Here is a 23,522-nt window from a genome sequence, read left to right as displayed (position 1 = left end):
ATTAGCCAAGCATGGTGGTGCATGCCTGTAGTCCCAGCTACTCAAAAGGCTGAGGCAGGGGAATCACGTGGACCTGGGAGGCGGAGGTTGCGGTGAGCCAAGATTGAGCCACTGCACTCCAGCCTGGCAACAGAGCAAGACTCGGTCAAAGAAAGAAAAGAAGGAAAGAAAGAGGGCCTTAGAGGCTGTAATTAGTTAAGGTGAGGTCACAGTGGATTACAGTGGGCCCTAAATTCAACAACTGGTGCCTTTATGAGAAGAAGACATACAGAGAGACTCAGAGGAGAATGCCATGTGAAGACAGAGGCAGAGAGCAATGCCTCTACAAGCCAAGAAATGCCAGGGAGTGCTGGCAACCCCCAGAAGCCAGGAGAGAGGCAAAAAAAGAATCTTCCTTAGACCCTTTAGAGGTGATGGATGGTATTTTTGCTCCTTAGCTCAGCTAGGTCTGAGTTCTTGCCTCACAACCAGGAAGAAGTAAGCACATAAACACTTGACGAGTGAGTGGAGTAGAATTTATTAAGCAAAAGGAAAGTTCTCAGCCAAGAGAGGGGTCCTGAAACGAGGTTCCCAGTTGCCCCTTTCACAGTTGAATACAAGGGCTTTTTATAAAAGCTGATAGTGCTGTATAAGGCGTGAATTCCTGGTAGCTCCACCCCCCACCTCAGTGTATGTTGGCCCTTAGCTGCAGGTATGTTTAGGCAAGCCCCCTGCACAAGTTCCCTTACTTGCACAAAATATCTGAGGTAGGCGCTTGTGAGGTGAGTCGGATGTTCTCTGCAGACCCTTCCCTTGCTCTCTGCCTAAAGCAAGCTGGCTAACTCCTTCAGAAGAGCATGGCCCTACAAACTGCTTGACTGCAGACTTCTAGCCCCCAGAACTGTGAGAATAAATTTCTGTTGACATAGGCCACTCAGCTTGTGGTAATTTGTTATGGCAACCCTAGAAAACTAACATAGCAGCCAACATAGAAGATTGCAGAGAAGTTCCCAGGAGGATATGGGAAGGACTTATCCTGAAAAGTGACTTTAAAAAAACAAAAATAAACTACAGACTAAGGCCATATGAAATGAAATAAAAACATTTCTTCCCATTGAGATGGGAAAAATATAGATTTCACTCTATTGAGAGGCTTTCTAGACAACATTGGAAGTCAGAGCTGTCTCTACCATCACTTAATTATTCCTTCTCACTTCCCTTACCTAACTGTATTTAAAGAAAATAAAGTTGTGCTACCAATTATTTGTCAAATGGAGACTTGACTTTTGATTCACGGTCTTTAGGATTTTGTTTTCAATGCTAAAGAATAGTCTGTGACTGTAAGGCTGTACCCTGGTATTCAAATCAGGCCAACTGATTGGCATAGTTTTTTTCAACTTTTTTTTTTTATGTTGACATTTTCAGAGCAATGCTGCAGTAAAACGTTTCAGAAAGTCAAGAGTTAACCAGGGTTTAGGAAATCAGAAACTAAAAACCTCCCCCAAAATAAAGTGGAAAAACTTAAGGAAAATATAATTAAGGCAAATGTATGACCTTGTTTACATATAAATTAGACAGCATGAAATTGAGGGCTGCTGGCCAAAGGTTAAGGAATTTGTATCCAATTTGTAATCTGTAGTTGGCAGCAAACAGGAAAAACAAAGACAAAACTTCAGCCTCCAAGATCCATCCTGCATATCTGCCCAGGGAAGTTTGTCTGCTGATGAATGGACCGGTTCCAATGCTCTGCATATCCTGTTTCGGTACTCGGAGCACAACCACAAGTTTTAAAAGTCATTTTAGCCATAGAAGATGGTCACAAAGTATTCTGGTGTTGGCTTCTCACAGAGACACAAAAGGGGAGAATTATGTTGTTTTTATTGATACTGAGCTTTTTTTAATGCTGAAGTACTAAATGGAGATTTCAGAGGAAAAATACAACAAAGAAAAAAGAATCAATAGTAAAAGCCAACTAATGGCTAGCCACTGTAAATGTTTGGTGTGCACAATACACAGCCACAAGAGGGGAAAGAAGGGAGGTTGAAATGCTGATCAGAAGACTTCCGTTCAGCTAAAAGGATCAGAAGTGAGACCAAAAATGAGATGGCAAAGAAAGTACCCATTCAAGTCCATTCACTGTGCTTACCCCTCTCACATTCCCATCTTCCAAGCCCTACTGAAAAACACAGCCACCGACTTTCTGAAACTTTTGCAGAGGAGAAGGGGAAATATGGGCAGGTTTTATCATGTTTATGCATATTGCAAGAATGGTGGAGAAATGTGTTCTCTTGCTGCAGGTGGGCAGTGATTCAGGTTTGGATGCAACCTAGATTCTATTTTCTTTCTTTCTCAATGTCTGCTCATTAAGTAGAAGGGACTTGCCTTGTCTCAGGTAAGACTTTGGACCTGGACTTTTGAGTTAATGCTGGAATGAGTTAAGACTTTGGGGAACTGTTGGGAAGGCATGATTGGTTTCAAATGTGAGAATGATGTGCTTTGGGTCTGTGTCCCCATCCAAATCTCATCTCGAATTGTAATCCCTACATGTCAGAGGAAGGGCCTGGTGACTGAATTATGGAAGCAGACTTCCCCCTTGCTGTTCTCATGATCGTGAATGGGTTCTCACATGATCTGGTTGTTTTAAAGTGTGTGGCACTACCCACTTTGTTCGCTCTCTCTCCTGCTCCACCATGATAAGATGTGCTTGCTTCCCCTTCAGCTTCTGCCATGATTGTAAGTTTCCTGAAGCCTCTCAGTCATGCTTCCTGTTAAGCCTGCACAACTGTGAGTCAATTAAACCTATTTTCTTCATAAGTTAACCCAGTCTAGGGCAGTTCTTTATACCTGTGTGAAAATGGACTGATACATTGCCCGTGGCTACTTAGGGCTCCATCTATATTAAAATAATCAAAACGCCATGTTGGTTCAGAGTACAAGCACTTTCTCCACACTGGATCCAGCATTATTTTGAGTCTTCTCTAAATTTTATAGTCTTTTGAGGCTGACTTCCATTCCTGTCTTCCTCCTGGAATAGAATTTCCTCTAATCTGCTAATTCTAGTCAATAAATCTTTTCCTCTGAATGCTGCTCCTCATCAAAAGCAAATCCAGCTTGTTCCATGATGCCTAGAGAGATGTCAATCTCTCCTAAAGCCCTCTTTCTGTCTTGTGAACCAACGTTGTTTAAATCTACTGTGTATGTTTTGTCATTGGATACTAATTGCCTGAGTGCAATTAGGATACCTATTTTGTACCCCAAAATGATGGCCCTCCCATACTGGGGTTAGATGAGTGGTAGTCACACCTAGATTAATTTACTTTGACTAAGCCATAAAGCTTTCCATAGCCTTCCTCCTCTCAGGGTGGGGCTGTTCCCCCAGGGAATTTGCACTCTCATGTGATGCCTACTGCTTTAATCCCTTCAGAAACCTATTATCTTTTCCTATTCTGTTTAATAGCTTTCCACCCACAAAACAAGTGTTATATCTATTTGTAGATAGTGCATGGCTAGACGTTCGGCATATGATTGCTATATATTTTTTCATTATCATCAGAGAACTTTCTAAGTATTTGATCATCAACATTTAGAGTTGTACACCACAAAGTCTGATGGCCCAGTAGGGAATAGTTCCTGGAAATTCTTTCCCATGTGAGATCCTTTGTAATAGTTGTATCCTGAAATTCTTGAGGCCACAGACATAAGCATATTACTAGAGTTCCACTCAGTAACTAACAATTGATCCAGTTCATCATTCTATCACCAAAATATCTCCCAGAGTGATGCTACTCAGTTTTGCAGGTTTCATTTGACCTTGTCAGGTTCAAAAAGCAAGAGTAATCTCAGTAAACATATAGCTCCACCCTTTTGGGTATCTGGTATATTGTTCTAAAAGAAAATATGGTTCTCTTGCTCTGAGCCTCTCTCAAAGGGCTGGTGTAGTATTGGATTTCCCTCATTTCATAACTCATTTATTCATTCCTTTACCCTCAGCTACTATTTCTCCTCCTTTTTATTTGTCATTACTTTTTACCTAAACTTTTCCACTTTTGGAATGGATGTTAAGTTTAACTGAAGCCATCCTCACCAGCTTAACAAGAATTCTAAACAGAAATAGAGTTATAGTTAAGCATTAATTGGGTTGCACTCTGACCCACTTCCTTGTAATTGAAAGCCATGTGGCACTAGATACTAACCATTTGCATCCCCATTGTTCCTATAGATAAGACTTCTGATGTTAGAATCATAAGACTTTTGTTTAAGACAGATAGGATCTCTGACATTAGAAGAGTAAGGTTTTTGTTTAAGAATTGCCTAAGATCATAGGATGTTCCTTCACTTTGTTCTGAATTGTCATGAGACAATTGTCATGTTTTGCATCCTTGCTACTTTGTGACAGCCTCTCTATCTAGGCCTCAGGGGAGAAGTTGCAGCTTGACGCCATGGATGCCAGTCCTCTTAGGTGTCATAGGGAAGCTGTTCCCTCAAGGAAGGGAAGTGGTGATGACTGTGTTGTGTTTATGGTGCTTGGTGGACAAACATATTTTTACCTGATCTGCCTAAGAAAGAATGGGCGTTTGGTGATGGAGAAGGCAGGGATAGGCTTTACTCCATTCAGAGCTTTGAAACCCTTCATTACTTAAGGAGAGAGATCTCATTGTCAGAAAGCCGAAAAACCGGGTCATGTAATATCTGATCATTATGTAATATAATGTGGAGTCAAAAGTAAAGGGGTTTTCTCAGGGGGGTGGGGGGGAAGAATTGCTTAAGATATTTTTCAGATCCTGAATTCCAGCATAACAGCTGACCCCAAATAATTTGAAGACACCCCACACATAAACAGAATAAGCATGTGTATTAGTCTGTTTTCATGCTGCTGATAAAGACATATACAAGACTGGGAAATTTACAACAGAAAGAGGTTTAATTGGACCTACAGTTCCACATGGTTGGGGAAGCCTGACAATCATGATGGAAGGCAAGGAGGAGCAAGTCCTGTCTTAGATGGATGGCAGCAGGCAAAGAGTGAATGAGGAAGACGCAAAAGCAGAAAACCCTAATAAAACCATCGATCTCATGAGACTTATTCATTACCATGAGACGAGTATGGAGGAAACCACCCTCATAATTCAGTTATCTCCCACTGGGTCCCTCCCACAACAAGTAGGAATTATGGGAGTACAATTCAAGATGAGATTTGGGTGGGGATACAGAGCCAAACCCTATCAATATGAGAACACAGTTTATCTCCCTGTCCCATGACTTCACCCTGCACTCTCCAACCCATCAAAGATCTCTACACTTCTACCCACTCCAAAACCCTATCCCCAAACTCCTTGGGGAGATGGCTTTGTTCATCATTCAGCAGCCCTATGATAAAACTTCTTTCTCTGTTGCAATCCAGTATCTTAGCACGTTGACTTGCTGTGTGCATTGGACAATGAACATATTACAGTTATACAGCCACTCTGCTGGTCTGGATTGTGAGCACAAACACCGGGCTGTCAAGTGTCTCCTCAGTTCATTCTTTTCTGTTTTAGTCCATTTTGTGCTGCTATAACAGAATACCACTGACTAATTTGTAATGAATGAAAATTTATTTTCTCACATTTCTGAAGGCCAAGATCAAGGGGCCAGCATAAGCATAACGTGAGGGTTTTCTTGCTTTGTCATCCTGTGGCAGAGGGCAAAAAGAGGACAAGAAAGCAAGAGATCAAATTTGCAGCCTCAAGCACTTTTGTAATCAGCATTAATCCACTCATAAGGGTGAAACCTTCACGACCTATACACCTCCCTTTAGGTCCCACATCCCAGCACTGTTGTACTGGGAATTAAGTTTGAAACATATGCTTTTTGGGAGACACAGTCAAACCATAGTACCACCCATATATAGGGTAGGATTACATAGGTACAGAGCTAGTAAGCCATTACAACTGCTAAGAAATACCAATGCAGCTGCATTTACTGTCAACTTCAATTTTGCCATACAGGATGAAGGCAAAATCCATTCCATCAGGCCTTCAGGAATTCTGACATAAAAGTTTAAAGATAATGTTACAGTTTCTTGCATAGCAGTCATCCCTGCTTCTGGCATCTGCAGTTGCAGCCCTGGTCCTGGGACTACTGCATCAGGTAGGAAACAAAATAATTGAGGGCATGTAGGAAAGAACTGTATTGTTGTACCAGCATATTCCCCTAGCTCCCTTCCACAAGTTCCATGAAAAGGCAGAGGAATCTATCTAGGTGAAATTACCTCTCTACTGTTTTATAGTATGAGGTAGGGAATTATTCTCAGTCAGACATAATATCTATCCCTCTCTTAGCTCCCCCATCATATTAAATGTGAGCACACACTCATGAAGGTATGTAAGCCAGCCCTTGATGCCTTTATGCCCCACCCCCATTTTAAACAAGAGTATTCAATTAAACCATTACTTTGATAATATGAACATGTGTTTACTTGGTTGAACTATGTACTCATTGTTGGACACTATAGGTTGTAAAGTATGATATTTGGTATAAAAAAACAAAGTAACTTGGTGGTCCAAGTTGGCACAGTATCTTCTTTTACAGTCTGATATAGTTTGTATATTTGTCTTCTATTGCAATCTGTATTGTCTGTAGATTCATCCCTTGCCAAATCTCATGTTGGATTGTAATCCCCAGTCCTGGAGGTGAGGCCTGGTGAAAGGTGTTTGGATCTTGAAAGCGGATCCCTCATGGCTTGGTGCTGTCTTTGTGATGGTGAATTCTCACAAAATCTGGTCATCTAAAAGTGTGTGGCACCTCCCTTCTACTCTCTCTTGCTTGCTTCTGCCTTTGCCATGTGAGGTGCCTCCTCCCCCTTCACCTTCTGCCATGATTGTAAGCTTCCTGAGGCCTCCCTAGAAGCAGATGCCACTACACTTCCTGTACAGCCTGCAGAACCATGAGCCAATTAAACCTCTTTTATTTTAGATTGCCCAGCCTGAGGCACTTATTTATAGCAATGCAAGAGTGGCCTAAAACAAAAAATTAGTATCTACGAATGCTACATTGCTATAAAGATACCTGAAAATGTAGAAGCAACTTTGGAATGGGATAATGAGAAGAGGTTACAAGAGTTTGGAGGGCTCAGAAGAAGGAAGGAAAATGAGAAAATGTTTGGAACTTCTTAAAGACTGGTTAGATGGTTGTGACCAAAATGCTGATAGTCATACAGTCAGTGAAGTCCAGGCCAACAAGGTCTCAGATAAAAATGAGGAACTTATTGGGAACTTCAGCAAAGGTCCCACATGTTATGCTTTAGCAAAGAAGTTGGCTGCATTTCATTCAGATCCTAGGGATCTGTGGAAGTTTAAGCATAAGAGTGATGATTTAGAGTATCTGGTGGAAAAAAAATTATGAGCAGCAAAGTGTTCAAGATGTGGCCTGGCTGCTTCTAACAGCCTCAGCTCACATACAGGAGGGAAAAAAAAAGACTTAAAGATGGAATTTATATTTGAAAGGAAAGCAGAGCATAAAACTTTGGAAATATGCAGCCTAGCCATGTGGCATAGAAAGAGTCAAGCAGGCTATGGAACAACCACTTACTAGAGAAATTAGCATAACTAAAAGGGAACTAAGAGCTAATATCCAAGACAATGGAGAAAGGCCTCAAAAGCATTTCAGAAACCTTAGTGTGTGCCTCTCTCATGGCAAGCCCAGAGGCCTAAGAGGATGGAATGGTTTTGGACAACAGAATGGTTTTGTAGGCCAGGTCCAGTGACCCACTGCCCAGTGCAGCCTGGGAACACTGATCTCTATATCCCAGCTGCTCCAGCTCCAGCTATGGTTCAAAGGGGGCCAGGTACAGCTCAGGCTGCCACTTTGGAGAACACAAACCATAAGACTTGGCAGCTTGGTGATAAGCTTGCAGGTGTACAGAGTGCAAGAGTGAATAAGGCTTGGTAGTCTCCACCCAGACTTCAGAAGATGTACAGAAAAGCCTGGGTGCCCAGACACAAGGCTGTTGCAGAGGCAGAGCCCCCAGAGAACCTCTACTAGAGCCCCTAAGGAGAAATGCAGGGCTAGAGCCCCCACACAGATTCCCCAATGGGGATCTGCCTAGTGGAACTGTGAGAAGAAAGTCATCATCCTCTAGACCCAAAAATGGTAGATCCACCAGTAGCTTGGACACTGCACCTGGAAAAGATGCAGGCATTCAACTCCATCTCATGAGAGCAGCTGGGGGGCTGCACCCTACAAAGCCACAAGGTTGCCTGAGGCCTTGGGAGCCCATCCCTTGCACCAGTATGCCCTGGGTACAGGATATGGAGTCAAAGGAAATTATTTTGGACCTTAAAGATTTAATGACTGACCTGCTGGGTTTCAAACTTCCACGGGGCCTGTAACCCTTTTCTTTTGGCCAATTTCTCCCTTTTGGAACAACAACATTTACCCAATTCCTGTATCTCTGTTGTATCATAGAAGTAACTAACTCATTTCTTATTTTACAGGCTCATAGGTGGAAGGGATTTCCCTTGTCTCAGATGAGACTTTGAAATTTGGACTTTTGAATTAACACTGGAATGAGTTAAGCCTTTAGGGGACTGTTGCAAAGGCATGATTATATTTTGCAATGTGAGAAGGATATGAAATTTAGGAGGGGCCAGGGCAGATTGAAATGGTTTGCATTTTTGTCCCTGCCCAAATCTCACATCAAACTGTCTTTGAATCATGGGGGTAGATCTCTCATGGCTTGGTGCTATCTTCATGATAGTGAGTGCTTGCACAATCTGGTCATTTAAAAGTGTGTGGCACTCCCCTTCCCTTGACCTCTCCTGCTTGCTCCTGCTTTTACCATGTGATGCGCCTGTTCCCCCTTTGCCTTCTGACATGATTGTAAGCCTCCTTAGGCCTCCCCAGAAGCAGATGCTTCTAGGCTTCCCATACAGTCTGCAGAACCATGACCCAATTAAATCTCTTTTCTTATAAATTACCCAGCCTGAGGCATTTCTTTATAGCAATGCAAGAATGGACCAGTACAGACCTTTTAGTCTTGTTAAAATCAGCCCAACTGGCCCATGGAAGTAATGTTTACTATTTTTTGGATAAACGAAGAAATTTACCTTCTCAGTCTTAAAGCTTGAAACTTACATTTGTCTTATCTGAGTTCCTTTCTTGGAAACTGACCCACAGGCCTCCCAGACAGTATCAAGAAGCCGAAACTCACCATATCATCACACCTAGATAGTGAGACACCAGACATGTCACCCATCGTGACTGGCTAACCAACCACCTGCTTCCTATTGACCAACTCCTCTTCCTTATCTTTCCCTAATTCCTATTTTTTCACATGTGGTTACATTTCCTCCCTCCTATATAAACCCCAAATTTTAGTCAGTTGAGGAGACCGATTTGAGCCTGATCTCCTGTTCTCCTTGGCTGCAGCATGCAAATAAAGCCTTCTTCCCTGGCAATACTCCTTGTCTCAGTGATCATTTTTCTGTGCAGTGAGCAGCAGGATCTGGACTGAACGTCTGATGTTTGGGTAACATTGTGAGCATTTTCTTCTCCCATCAGGTAGGCAAAGTCCAGTCCTAAGTTAGTGTTTATTCTTATCAAGATACAATTACAATCTCTCTGAGATACTGGCACCAGTCCAATATAGCCTATTTTCCAGCTCTGTGCAGGTCCTTCTCCCTGGGGAGCCTGTCCCACAGTCCTCCACAGTCTCTTGTCTTTCTTGCTGGTAGACTGGCCAGTTGTTGTTGACACTTTGTGCCACAGAGGTGTAAAAGGTGTACGTTGATGACCAGACCATCTTTCCATTCCTGCAGCTCCTCCATATTCATTCATTTCATGGACCTAGGTGGCCCCCTCAAGCAAGCACACCAGATTTGGTGGTTTCAATCACTTTCCAGTCTTAGAAGGAGGTTCTTCTGATGGGCATCAAGATTTCCTACTTTAATGCATCATTTATATTCCCATAGTCATTTCCATAGGGGCATACCCTATACAGGAATCTCTCTATTAGTCTAGTTTTTCATTGCCCATCTAACTGACCAAAAAGCCAAACCATTGGCCAATGACCATGAGTTGACAAAAACCCAAACATAGGGGCTGTTATCATTGTTGAATTCTTCCATCACTGCAAGAAAAACACCATGCTGTTCAGTCCACTAAGGTGATTTGTTCTTGCCTTCTTCAATCATTTGTTCCATCAGTCAATCATAGTGTGGCAGGCCTTCAAACAAGGTGGTGTCTGTCCACCTGGCAGCTGCCATCCATAAACCAAGCAGTGTTTTCTTGGCCAATGGAGAGCTGTTCATAGGGCACCACCGGTATGACAGTAACATCCTGCAGTTCCTCTTGTGGTTCCAAAGTCAGTCATAGAGGGAAAAGGGGTATCTGCTCTTAAATGTGATGACTACCTCTTTGCACTCTCCCAAGTAGTATGTTCCCATATAAATCATTTCCATTTTATTATAGAACTATTCTGGGTCTGCATTCCATATTAAAATGTTTCTCTAATATTATCCAAGACATTATGGATATTTCAGGATTCCACATTATTTTATGTCCTTCAGTCATAGGGGCAGTTTTGATTATTGACAGTGCAAGCTGGTAATTATCTCTCAAAGGGTATATACAATACCACTGCATATGGAAAATTTCTGTTTCTAAATTCCAGCAGTCACTCCTGGTGGTAGTGACAGGCTTTTGCCATAAGCTCTAGTCTGCATAAGTGTGTTACAGATGCTTCCAAAATCCTATCTGAGTGCAGATCATAAGGGCCAAAAGGATTAAGAGGGCTACCACTTTTTGCAATTCAGACATAGTCTGGTTTTGTTGAGAATTCCACTCAAATATGATCTTCTTTCAGGTAGTTCTACGGATAGAATCTAGAAATATTCCCAGACGTGGAATATGTATCCTCCAAAATGCAAGGAAATTGACAAGGTACTGTGATTCTTTCTTAGTTCTCAGGATAGACAACAGCAGCAGCTTATTTTCAGTCATCTGTGGAATGCCAGTGTTGGCTCCTGTCCGGGTTATTACTAAGAATTTTATCATTTGGGCAGATCCTTGAATCTTTGCTAGAATTATCCATCAGGTTTTTTTGGCAATGTGTGCCAGCATGGCATAAAAGTCAGTTTTGCTTATTCTTCTGTTTCTGATATTTTTACATTATTAATATATGTGCATTATTAAACTTGAGACCTGCATCAAGTCTGAATCTCTTCTAATCAAATTATGAAAATAAGCTGGTAATATCAAATAACCCTGTGGCAATACAGTAAATGTAAAATGGGATCCTTCCATGTAAAGCCAAACTACAGTTGTCTCTTTTCTGATAAAGGAAAAAAAGAATTTGCAAGATCAATCACTGAGTATCATTCTCTTTGGCCTACTTTATTTTTGCACTATTGAAACCATATCAAGGATGGTGATGTTACAGGCTGCACATCTTTATTCCAGCCTCAGTAGTATACTTTGAATCTCCATTAGTCACATACTTTTTCATGGGTCACTCAGGGTTACTGTACAGAGAACTTTTGATACCAGCACTCCAGCTTCTAATATTGTCCTTAATTAAAGTAGTAAGCTCTTTATTGTCCAGCAGGTATTCTATACTGTTTCAGATTAACAACCTGTATGGGCTCAGGCAATTCTATAGATTCCCATTTGGAATGTCCAATTAATACTAGCTGAAAGATAACCTACATGCCTTCTGTTTTACAATACTAGGTAGACAAGTGTTCCCCAGTCAAACATAATATTTACTCCAATAATACATTCAGGGAAAGTGGACACAATCACTTCACATAAAGTACATTTGAATATTCTAATTTTTATCCAAACTTTCACCTAAATCCCATCAACCACTGCATCTCCATATACTTCAGTCTAACTGTAGCCCTATTAGAAATTCACCAAACAGTTCTGGAATCATAGTGCATTTGACTCCCATATCAAGGAGTCCCAGGAAACTTTCTTTTCCACTTACTGGCCATTTTACCCATGTATGTGTATGCAGGGCTTGCACAAGAACACCCTCATTCCTTTATGAATCTTCGTCCTGGTTAATTGGCCAGACCATCACCCCCAGCAATTAAAAGTTAGGTTTCTCATTATCACCTTTGCTTTCTAACCTTTTAAATTCTTTAAAACTAAGTAAATAGAGTGGTTTTGTTTATGGCTTTTCAATGCTGGGGTCCATCCCATATGTCCACTCAGCTTCCCACAGTGCTGCTTCAAGACCTTATTTCACCCCATCAATGTTTGCTTTATTCATGCTGCTTAATAATAACCATCTAAATTTTTTCACCCTGCTAGGGGTCCCTTGAATCTCCCCTTTGTCTTTGCCTCGTTCTTTTGCGAATTGCTCTTTTTCAGCAACTGTAGACCCGTAAGGCAAAGCTGAGACAACAAACCTAACAAGGCCCACCCCCAGACCATTGTCTGATTTTACAGCAGTAAGGTTACATAGGGTGCCCGCACAAAAGAGCTTCCCTTAATCACTGCATTTACCATGACCTGGTTATGAGACATATTAAGTGGATGAGCATCCTGATCATCAAAAAATCAATCTAGCATGGCTTGCATACACAACATATTGGCCACTTCATCTGTGGAGTTCTATTTAGCATTTAAAGAGGAGGAGGAGAATTCATATGCTCAGAAGAATTCCACTCAGTCCTCCATGCAATCAGTGTCCTTGGAAATAACATGCTATGTGTCTGAATCATATACAGTCATCTGTGATTAGTTAATAGCTATGTGTCAACCCAAAATGCTTTCATTTTGCAGAATTCAAAAGCAAGGAGAGTGACTTGCTCCTAAATTGGCCACTCTCACAATACATTTTAGTAAAAGTTCCTGAGGAAGTTATTGATATTAATCCACAAAATGAGACAACTCCTTCACGCTATACCCTCTGCTTTCAGCAGTTTCTTGGTTTGGCCTTCCTCTCCCACTTAGACTGCTTTCTTGGTAAACAGAGATTGCGGAGGTTCTATCTCTGTCCCAGCATAAATTATCCTTTTGGTGGTGGCCCTGAGGCTTAGTGGCTGAAATCTGAGCTTCATATATATATATATATAGTGTAAGGACCTGGCCCGACACTATCTTTTACTTTCATTTTAGAAAGCTGGGGGCAGGAACTGCAATTTTGTTTGGATATTCAGGGAAGAACACATTCAGAAGATGATACTTTAAACAAAAACTTGAAGGAGTTGAGGGAGAATGTCATGTGGATATATGAGGGAAGAGAATTTCAGGCAAGTGGTAAAGCAAGTGCAAAATACCTGAGGTCAGGGCATGCTTGGCAGGCTTCAATGTAACAAGACAGAGTGAGCAAGAGGTAAGCAGTAGGAGACTGGATCAAAGAAGTCATAAGCAGCTAGATGGTTGGGTCCTTGCAGGACTTTAAAGGACTTTGAATTTTACTCTGAGTGTGACGGAGAACCATTGAAGAGTTCAGAACAGAAGAGTGATTTGATTTAAATTTTTAACAGAGTCACTCTGGTTGCTATAGGTATTAAACTGCTCTCATGCTGCTATGAAGAAATCCCTGAGACTGGGTAATTTATAAAGAAAAGAGGTTTAATTGACTCACAGTTCCTCATGGCTGGGGAGTCCTCAGGAAACTTACAATCATGGCAGAAGGGGAAGCAAACACATTCTTCTTCACATGGTGGCAGCAAGGAGAAGTGAGGAGTGAAGAGGGGGAAAAGCCCCTTAGAAAACCATCAGATGCTGTGAGAACTCACTCACTATCATGAGAACAGCACTGAGATAACTGCCCCCTAATTTAATTACCTCCCACGGGGTCCCTCCCGTGACACATGCTTATTATGGGAACTACAATTCAAGATGAGATTTTGGTGGGGACACAGCCAAACCATATCACTATAATAAAAACTTGCCTATAAGGGTGCAGCGTGAAAGCAGGAAGTCAGAAGTCTTGTTACAGGAGAGGTGATGGAGGTTTGAACCCGGTAGAAACCAAGAAATGAGTTAGTAGCTGGAGGGACAAGAGAGATGTAGAAATTTTTGTGTATGTATGCATGCTTTTATTTGTTTCAAGAACTGAAATGCAAGAAACTCCTGCACGTTTATGTGCTTGAGTACATGAAAGCAAATAGCATTACATGAAGTATATGGCTCAGATTTATACAGAAGCACAGATGGTCATTTTACAGTAGCCAGGAGGGAACACAGGGTACAGGGGCATAGATGCCGGTAGGTAGTGGATGTGGCAGGAGCTTGCGGAAGTTCTATTTTGCTATGTTCCCAGTAAAATAAGAAGCAGTTCCTCAGATGATAGTGAGGAGCATGGGTGAGGTGTTGGAGTTTTGAGAAGAGAAAGTGTAAAACAGTCATAGTAGAGTAAGAAACAGACAAGGGAAACAAGACTGTCAGACAGCATGAAAGATCCCTTGACACTAAGGATGAACTTAAAGTGAGACCAGTAAGCACGCTATGTATTTTTCTTCTGCTCTGATGATGCAAAGTAGGAGGAGAGTTGGACTTCACCAGGATCAAAGTTCTGCCAAGCAAGTAATCACCACAGGAGAGGGGAGAGGGTGTTGAGGGTGTATGTGAGGAAATGGCTATAATGATTGATGATGGAATTTAAACCGTGGGAAGAGTCAAAAGCACATGAGTGTGAATCAGGGATACTGAAAAGTTGCACCGGGCAGTGGATTGTAGATCCTGGAGTTTGTTCAGGTGGTGAGACTAAAATGAGCAAGACAGGACAAGGCAAACACAGGGTGGATTGTTTGAACCTGCAATTATGAAAAGGCGATGGAAATTCTGTGCTATGACCATGTGAGTGAGTGGCTGAGATAGGCTGAAGGGGAGGAATTGAAGAAACTCAAGGCCATGGTGGTAGAAGAATCATTTATGCGGATATTAAAATTACCAAGAATTGAGGCAGGAATGTTGAGGGGAGTTGTTTTTTTGTTTTTTGTGTTGTCTTTTTTTTTTTTTTTTGAGACGGAATCTTGCTCTGTTGCCCAGGCTGGAGTGCAGTGTCGCAATCTTGGCTCACTGCAAACTCCACTTCCTGGATTCACACCATTCTCCTGCCTCAGCCTCTCAAATAGCTGGGACTACGGTCGCCTGCCACCACGCCTGGCTAATTTTTGTATTTTTAGTAGAGACAGGGTTTCACCACGTTAGCCAGGATGATCTCCATCTCCTGACCTCATGATCTGCCTGTCTAGGCCTCCCAAAGTGCTGGGATTACAGGCGTGAGTCATCGCGCCTGGCCCAGGAATGTTGTTCAAAAGACTGACAGTGTATATACTATGTACTGGTACTATGTACCCACAAAAATTAAAATTTTAAATTAAGAAAAAAGGCTGGGCCGGGCGCGGTGGCTCACGCCTGTAATCCTAGCACTTTGGGAGGCCGAGGAGGGTAGATCACGAGGTCAGGAGATCGAGACCATCCTGGCTAACACAGTAAAACCCCGTCTCTACTAAAAAATACAAAAAATTAGCCGGGTGTGGTGGCGGGCACCTGTAGTCCCAGCTGCTGGGGAGGCTGAGGCAGGAGAATGGCATGAACCTGGGAGACAGAGCTTGCAGTAAGCCGAGACATGCCACTGCACTCCAGCCTGGGCAACAGAGCAAGACTCTGTCTCAAAAAAAGAGAAAGAAAGAAAGAAAAAAGGCTGGCATTGACAAAAATCATTGATAAATAAGGGACAATGAAGTGGGGGAAAGCAGACAACTCAACAGGGGGGACAGTGTGAGTGATGGTTTGTTAGGACATTCAGACCTTATAGAGTCTAAGTAGGAGAGAGGGAGAAGGGTCTCACAGCAACAACAACACACTGAGGAGGATGCATATCCCACCTCCATGGTTCCTGATATAAGAGGTGTAGGACATTAAAACGGTCCTCCTCACAGCCCCAGAGTCAAAGCCGGTTCCCAGCCCAGTCCCATCCCGCAGCAGCCTGCCTCATCTTTCCTTTCAACACGACAGATGCCACTGTGTCCTTTGCCAAGGACTTCCTGGCAGGTGGAGTGGCCACAGCCATGTCCAAGATGGCGGTAGCGCCCATTGAGCAGGTCAAGCTGCTGCTGCAGGTGCAGCATGCCAGCAAACAGATCACTGCAGATAAGCAATACAAGGGCATCATAGACTGTGTGGTCCACATATCCAAGGAGCAGGGAGTCCTGTCCTTCTGGCACANCAGCAACAACAACACACTGAGGAGGATGCATATCCCACCTCCATGGTTCCTGATATAAGAGGTGTAGGACATTAAAACGGTCCTCCTCACAGCCCCAGAGTCAAAGCCGGTTCCCAGCCCAGTCCCATCCCGCAGCAGCCTGCCTCATCTTTCCTTTCAACACGACAGATGCCACTGTGTCCTTTGCCAAGGACTTCCTGGCAGGTGGAGTGGCCACAGCCATGTCCAAGATGGCGGTAGCGCCCATTGAGCAGGTCAAGCTGCTGCTGCAGGTGCAGCATGCCAGCAAACAGATCACTGCAGATAAGCAATACAAGGGCATCATAGACTGTGTGGTCCACATATCCAAGGAGCAGGGAGTCCTGTCCTTCTGGCACAGTAACCTGGCCAATGTCATCAGATACTTCCCCACCCAGGCTTTCAACTTTGCCTTCAAAGATAAATACAAGCAGATCTTCCTGGGTGATGTGGACAAGAGGACCCAGTTTTGGCACTACTTTGCAGGGAATCTGGCATCAGGTGGTGCCGCTGGGGCCACATCCTTGTGTTTTGTGTACCCTCTTGATTTTGCCCTTACTCGTCTAGCAGCCGATGTAGGTAAAGCTGGAGCTGAAAGGGAATTCTGAGGCCTCGGTGACTGCCTGGTTAAGATCTACAAATCTAATGGGATTAAGTGCCTGTACCAAGGCTTTAACGTGTCTGTGCAGGGTATTATCATCTACCTAGCTGCCTACTTCTGTATCTATGACACTGCAAAGGGAATGCTTCCGGATCCCAAGAACATTCCCATCGTCATCAGCTGGATGATCACAGAGACTGTCACTGCTGTTGCTGGGTTCACTTCCTATCCATTGGACACCATTCGCCACCACATAATGATGCAGTCAGGGCACAAAGGAACTGACATCATGTACACAGGCATGCTTGACTGCTGGAGGAAGAGTGCTCGTGATGTAGCAGGCAAAGCTTTCTTCAAGGGAGCATGATCCAATATTCTCAGAGGCACAGATGGTGCTTTTGTGCTTGTCTTGTATAATGAAATCAAGAAGTACACAAAAGCTGTTTTCTAGGATTTTTCTCCCCGTGAACAGGCATGTTGTATTATATAACATGTCTTGAGCATTCTTGACAGACTCCTGGCTGTCAATTTATCAGTGGAAACTATTTGCTGGTTGAAATGAGAAGCAATAATGTTCATCTGACCAGTTTTCTCTTAAAGCTATTTCCATGATGATGAGGATGGGACTCAATTTTTTTTTTTTTATTTCAGTTACTCTTGATAAACAACAAATTTGGAGAAATAAAGATATCTAAAATAAAAAAAAGAAGGCCCTTACTTGAGCAGGAACAAAGCTGTATGCATAAAGCAATTTTAAAAGAACATGAACTGGGGCTGGGTGTGGTGTTTCAAGCCTGTAATCCCAGCATTTTGGGAGGCCAAGGCAGGAGGATCACTTGAGCCCAGGAGTTTGAGAACAGCCTGGGCAACAAAGTGAGACTCCTGCCTCTACAAAAATTTAATTTTTTTTAATTCAAAAGAACATGGACTGCAGAATTATATACAAAAATAAATTTTAAAAGAAAACAAAAAACAAGTTAATTTTTTAACGAGAGAATGAATAAGTATATGGATTGGTCTTATAATGGAATACTATACAACACCAAAAATAAGCTGAGCTATGATGATCTAACATGATTATGTAAATGAGCTATTATCATGTAACATGGACAAATTCTGCAAAAATAATTTGAGTGAAAAGGTAGGTGGCATAAGAATGCCCCAGCATGATATAATTTATATTATACCATGTATACAAGGGTTGCTTATGAATTGCATTGAGAAATATGTATCTGTTGCAAAATTATTTCTAATTATTTACTAATTGTTTACCTTTGGGAATGCTAAATAAATTCAAGATCATTAATTACAGAAATAAAAGGTGAGTGACTGGATCAGGGAAATATATACCCAGGGTGAGATGAGAGGGACCTGAAATGAGCAATCTGTTATTTATCTTTTTGTTTTGTTGTTTGTTTTGAGACACAGTCTCACTCTATCGCCCAGGCTGGAGAGCAATGGCGCAATCTCGGCTCACTGAAACCTCCGCCTCCTGGGCTCAAGCAATTCTCCTGTTTCAACCTCCCAAGTAGCTGGGACTACAGGCGCATACTACCACGTCTGGGTAACTTTTTGTATTTTAGTAGAGATGGGGTTTCACCGTGTTGCCCAGGCTAGTTGCGAACTCCTAAGCTCAGGCAATCTTCCTGCCTCAGCCTCCCAAAGTGCTGGGATTACAGGCGTAAGCCACCGTGCCCAGCCCAGCAATCCATTATTTCTTAGGCTGTGTGGTAGATACAGGGGTATGCATTTTATAATTCACTATAGTTTTTGAATTACTGAAGTAAGTGCTAATTATAAAAGATAAAGTAATACTTTTAGTGTCTATGGTGTTTTCAAATAAATTATCTCAGTTGATTTGCAAAGTAAACTTGTGAGATAGTGAAGGTAGTTGTTATTAATATTTTCATTTCATAAAGGAGGAAACACCCAAGGCTAAAAAAAATTCTACAAGTAATAAACAAATGAGAAGCAGGGTTAGAACGAAGCTGTTTGGGGTCCGAATCATCATGCCTCCTTAGATATGCTAATACTTGGTCAGTGAGACTATAGTCATATCAGAATCAGGGGTACAACCATCCTAGTTTATCCTTTTTTTGCCCTTGAGTTAAATCATATTGTGTTAAATCAAATTGAGATAAATATATTTATTGCAGCGCTGCTCCTGTGACCAAGGTTATGAAATGCCTTTCTTCTTCATAGTTTTCTGAAATTTTATATATTGTCAATTCCTCTCCAGCATCATAAAACAATGTAGAAGGTATCAGTTATTATTCAGAACCATGGAGTCAATTTTTTTTCTATAGAAATAGAAACTCTCTGTAGCTACTCAAGTGAAAAGAGGTAGGGGCATCAGAAAATCTGGGCAATCAGAAACCTGAATTGTATTTTCACTTGTCTTCTTCACTTTGGCTTTGGATTTACATTGGACTTTCTATAAGTCATTTTGTATATCTCTGTCTCACTCTGTACAACTGGGACAGAAATACAGACAGTTGACAACTTTAAGAAGTCAAATAAAAAACTATGCATGATCACAAAGCATATCAACATACCTCACATAGCCCTTTGCATGTAGCAGCCATTTGCTTTGCTGATAACAAAAGAGTATTAGAAAGAGTTAATTTGCGCTAGCATGTAATAAATCTCCTCAATCACCTCACCTCACACTATCTTCTTTTTTTTGTTTTTTTTGAGATGGAGTCTCATGCTGTAGCTCAGGCTGGAGTGTAGTGGCGTGATCTCGGCTCAGTGCAACCTCTGCCTCCTGGGTTCAAGCAATTCTCCTGCCTCAGCCTCCTGAGTAGCTGGGATTACAGGTGCCCACCACCATGCCCAGCAAATATTTGTATTTTTAGTAGAGACAGGGTTTCACCAAGTTTCCCAGGCTGGTCTTGAACTCCTGACCTCAGGCCTCCGAGCCAACCTCTGATCCGACCACCTCGGTCTCCCAAAGTGCTGGGATTAAGGGCATGAGCCATGGCGCCCAGTTTCTTGTTATACTTCTATAAAGATAGGCCAGTCATTATGTAAGGTAGTATGTATAGTAATTAACTGTACAGCATATACTGAGCTTAGTTTCTGACTTATAAAATAAGAATACTACTACTTACTTCTTAAGAGTTGTGATGATTAAAGGAGATAATGTATATAAAACACTTGGCACAGTACTGGTTAGGCTCAGTAAAAGTTGGCTGTTTTCATTATTGCACATAATCACCATATTGATTAATACTCTTACTGGACCTTCGGCCTGGTCCTATTGGGTTCTGGATTTTGAGAGTATTTGCTGTAGAACTGTCTTCCCTGTACCACTTTTCCAGAAATTGCCACTCCTCACCCCATCTACACGATGACAGCAAAACCTGTCATGTTTCTAACACGTGTCACTGTCCGTGCCACAGTTGGTCCAGGGGTTAACACCTTACCCATGCCGCTTTGATCATTTATTCCTGGAAGCTGTGGGACTTGAGAGGATAGCAGGGAGCAAAAAGAAGAAAACAAGAGAAAGAAAGAAAATGCAAGAGTGAAAACCCAAAGACTAGTCTCTGTCTTAGTTACTGTACCTCCTACATATAAGACTAAGACCATCTTAGTGCCCATGCTTCCTGCCCTGTGGACCACCAGCTGGAGGGAAGGAAAATAAGGCAGAAAGAAAGAAGCACAGAAGAAAGATATGGAGAATGGCAGTCTTATTCAGATCCCTAGCTGCAGGTTATTACCAAAAGGCAGCTGCACTCCTGCCTTTGAATGCTGTGAGAAGACACCCAAGCATTGTCCTCCTTTACTTAGCTTAGCCAAGTTTAATTATGGAACTTGCAACAACAACTAAAGTCTTAACTAATAACCATTTTTTAATCCCTTCTTCACCATGTAATGGAAATATAGTCTGTCCCCAAAGTCAACCCCCACATATCCTCCTAAAGTCTTCTGTCATCACATCAGATCAATTCCTGGCCTCTCAGCCCTCAAGGATAAATCCCTGCCTTCTTCCCCCACTCCTGTTATTCTGAGCATCAATCCTTCCTTCTAATTGCCCTGACAGCTGGTCAGGAAGAACTGCTGGGCAGAACAAATCAGAAATGGCTGAAACCACAAATCCAACAAGTTGGATAACAATCATCTCTCAGAATATATGTCAGTTCGCAAAGCAAGTCAGGGCATGTGGGTACATTCAACCCAGCTAAAGAAGCTAAGTTCATAATCTGAGCCACCATGGCCAGACAAAGGGAAGAGAAAAGGAGGACAGAGCAAGGTATTTAACCCCTATGAGTTTTCATGTTCTCTTCTGTAAGATGAAGATAATACTCTTGATTTTCAGGGTTATTATAAGGATTGGAATAATGAACATAAAATGTCTGGAATGTGGCTGATGCACAATTAATGGTACTTTTTATTAGCAGGTCTATTGTTAAGCCTATAAATGCTCTCAAGCAACAATATCAACTGAAAACATACAGGATGTATTTAGCAACATCTTCTCAGTCCACTTGAAAGGTACAAGAAAGGTACTTAATGCATTTTTAGGAACAAATGCTTCTTTACTTTAGCCTGTTAGCATTGCAGCCTAGCTCTTCCTACAGTAATCAGTATTCAGAGGTCATAATGCTAGAAACTATCTACAGATGGTTCCTTTATTTCATCAGTGCAAGGTGCCTGAAATTTGAGTTTTAATGCCTAATAGAATTTAGCCTTACGGAATCAGAAATTGGCTGGACCTGATTCCCTTAAAAGTGCCATTGCATTCAAATAGGCTCACTGCTCGGCATTGCCTCCACTTTCAATAAAATGAATCTTTTAAAAAACTCATTGTACACAGGAGATTAACCACACTCTGAAGTCACCTTCGAGCTACATACATGCCTTAACTTTCTGACATCAGTTCATCGTAAAGACCCCAGAAAATGCAGGACAATTATGGAAACTACAGCAATCAGATACCAAGCTCTGGAATATGCTCCACACCATTATTTTCTGGCTGAAAGTTTATTTGAAGCTGTTTCTGCAGTAGGGCAGAGAAAGAACTTCGCATTTGGAATAAGACAAAGGATTTGGTCCCAGCTGAGCTATTAACTCATTGTGTGTCAGCAGACATGTTTTTTTATGACCCCAAGCCCCCAACCCAAGGCCTTGGTTTCTACTTCTAACAAGTAAAGACTACAGAGATGTCCAATAGATTTCAGCTCATCAACTGTAATCAGCCACAAGTAATTATTGCAGTAACTATGTTATAAGAAGAGTGTGGACTTCCCAAGTTGGGGAATCAGGCTTTCATCTATTCTTTTGTGTGTGTGTGTGCGCGCGCATGCGCCCACTGCTATGGTTTGAATGTGTCCCTGAAAAGGCATGTGTTGGAGTCTTAATCCCCAATGCAGCGGTGTTGGAAGGTGGGGCCTAACGGGAGGTGTATAGGTAGTAAGAGTGCAGCCCTCATGGATTAATGAATTTATGTAGATTATAAAAGGGCTTGAGCCTGTGAATTCCATCTCCTGTTATCTCTCTTACTCTCTCAACTCACCAGATGTCAGTCCCTTGATCTTAAACTTCCCAGCCTATAGAACTGTGAGAAATAAATTTGTTTCTTATAAATGACCCAGTCTGTAGTGTTGTCATAAAAGTACAAAGCAGACTAAGACATCCACATTTTTCACATAATCTTCATTTGATATTATTTTTATAATCACATATACACACAAATCTTAAAGGATATATGCATTTTCTTCCCCAAGAAGACTTTTTGCCTCCCCTCTACAACTCCCTACATACCCCTTCTGCTTTTTAATCCCCTGAAGAAAGCTATTCTCTTCTAGTTCTCTCCAAGCACCTTGGACTCATATGCTTTAAAGCATATACTTTGTCATTAATGAGTCTGTGACACACATTCAGCTGTGGGTTCTGTAAGAGCAAGGTCTATGTCATAAGAGTTTTGATAACTGCCTCAGAGAGCACCATAGTGTGTAGAAATGAAGAATAAAGAGAGAAATGGATAGGTAAGGGGATAAGTGAACAGATGAGTAAAAACTTCCTGGTCTCTCATGAATGCAACACCCAATTATCAGCCAATTTGATACATTACATTGAAAAATACACCTTTCATGTCTCCTGAAATTCTAGTTGTATATTTAGGGAAAATATTAGGAAAAATTGGGTACATGAGTACATTAGTTCATTCTCATACTGCTAATAAAGACATACCCAAGACTGGGTAATTCTTAAAGGAAAGAGGTTTGACTCACAGTTCTGCAAGGCTGGGGAGGCCTCATGAAACTTATAATCATGGCAGAAAGGGAAGTAAACATGTCCTTCTTCACATGGCGGCAGCAAGGAGAAGTGCTGAGCAAAAAGGGGAAAGCCCCCTATAAAACCATCAGATCTCACGAGAACTCACTATCATAAGAACAGCATGAGGATAACCACCCCCATGACTGAATTACCTCCCACCAGGTCCCTCCCATGACCTGGTGGGGATTATGGGGTTGCAAATCAAGATGGTATATTGGTGGGGACACAGCAGAACCATATCAACAAGTCTCATCTTAAACAGGTAAAGATACACAGCCCAGGTTCTTCACTTCTCCAAATCTACTGAAGTGCATTTATACCTTTTGTTTCTAACATCTAAACCATTTCAATTTTCTAATGATAAAGAGAGGTTGGAAGGCAATGATGGATGACAGATCATATGATAATGAGGTATTTTTCCAACTAAACACAAAGTCTCAAAGTAATTAAAATTTCTTGCCAATATTCTTT

The 23,522-nt window shown here is 41.9% G+C and overlaps 1 protein-coding gene across 1 annotated transcript in view; it reads left to right on the top strand.

Moving 5' to 3' along the window:
* Nucleotides 1-17,220, top strand: part of LOC108535888 (calcium-binding mitochondrial carrier SAL1-like) — a 75,714-nt gene extending 58,494 nt beyond the window's left edge. The window contains 3 exon segments of the mRNA XM_017882285.1: nucleotides 15,864-16,144; nucleotides 16,243-16,303; nucleotides 16,306-17,220. Of these exon segments, the coding sequence (XP_017737774.1) occupies nucleotides 15,864-16,144; nucleotides 16,243-16,303; nucleotides 16,306-17,220 (1,257 nt within the window).
* The last annotated feature ends 6,302 nt before the right edge of the window (nucleotides 17,221-23,522 follow it).

The sequence above is a fragment of the Rhinopithecus bieti genome, unplaced genomic scaffold, assembly GCF_001698545.2.
Source record: "Rhinopithecus bieti isolate Rb0 unplaced genomic scaffold, ASM169854v2 scaffold_777, whole genome shotgun sequence".
NCBI lineage: Eukaryota > Metazoa > Chordata > Mammalia > Primates > Cercopithecidae > Rhinopithecus > Rhinopithecus bieti.
Note: the sequence above shows the minus strand (reverse complement) of the source record. Positions and strands in the feature narration are given on the sequence as shown.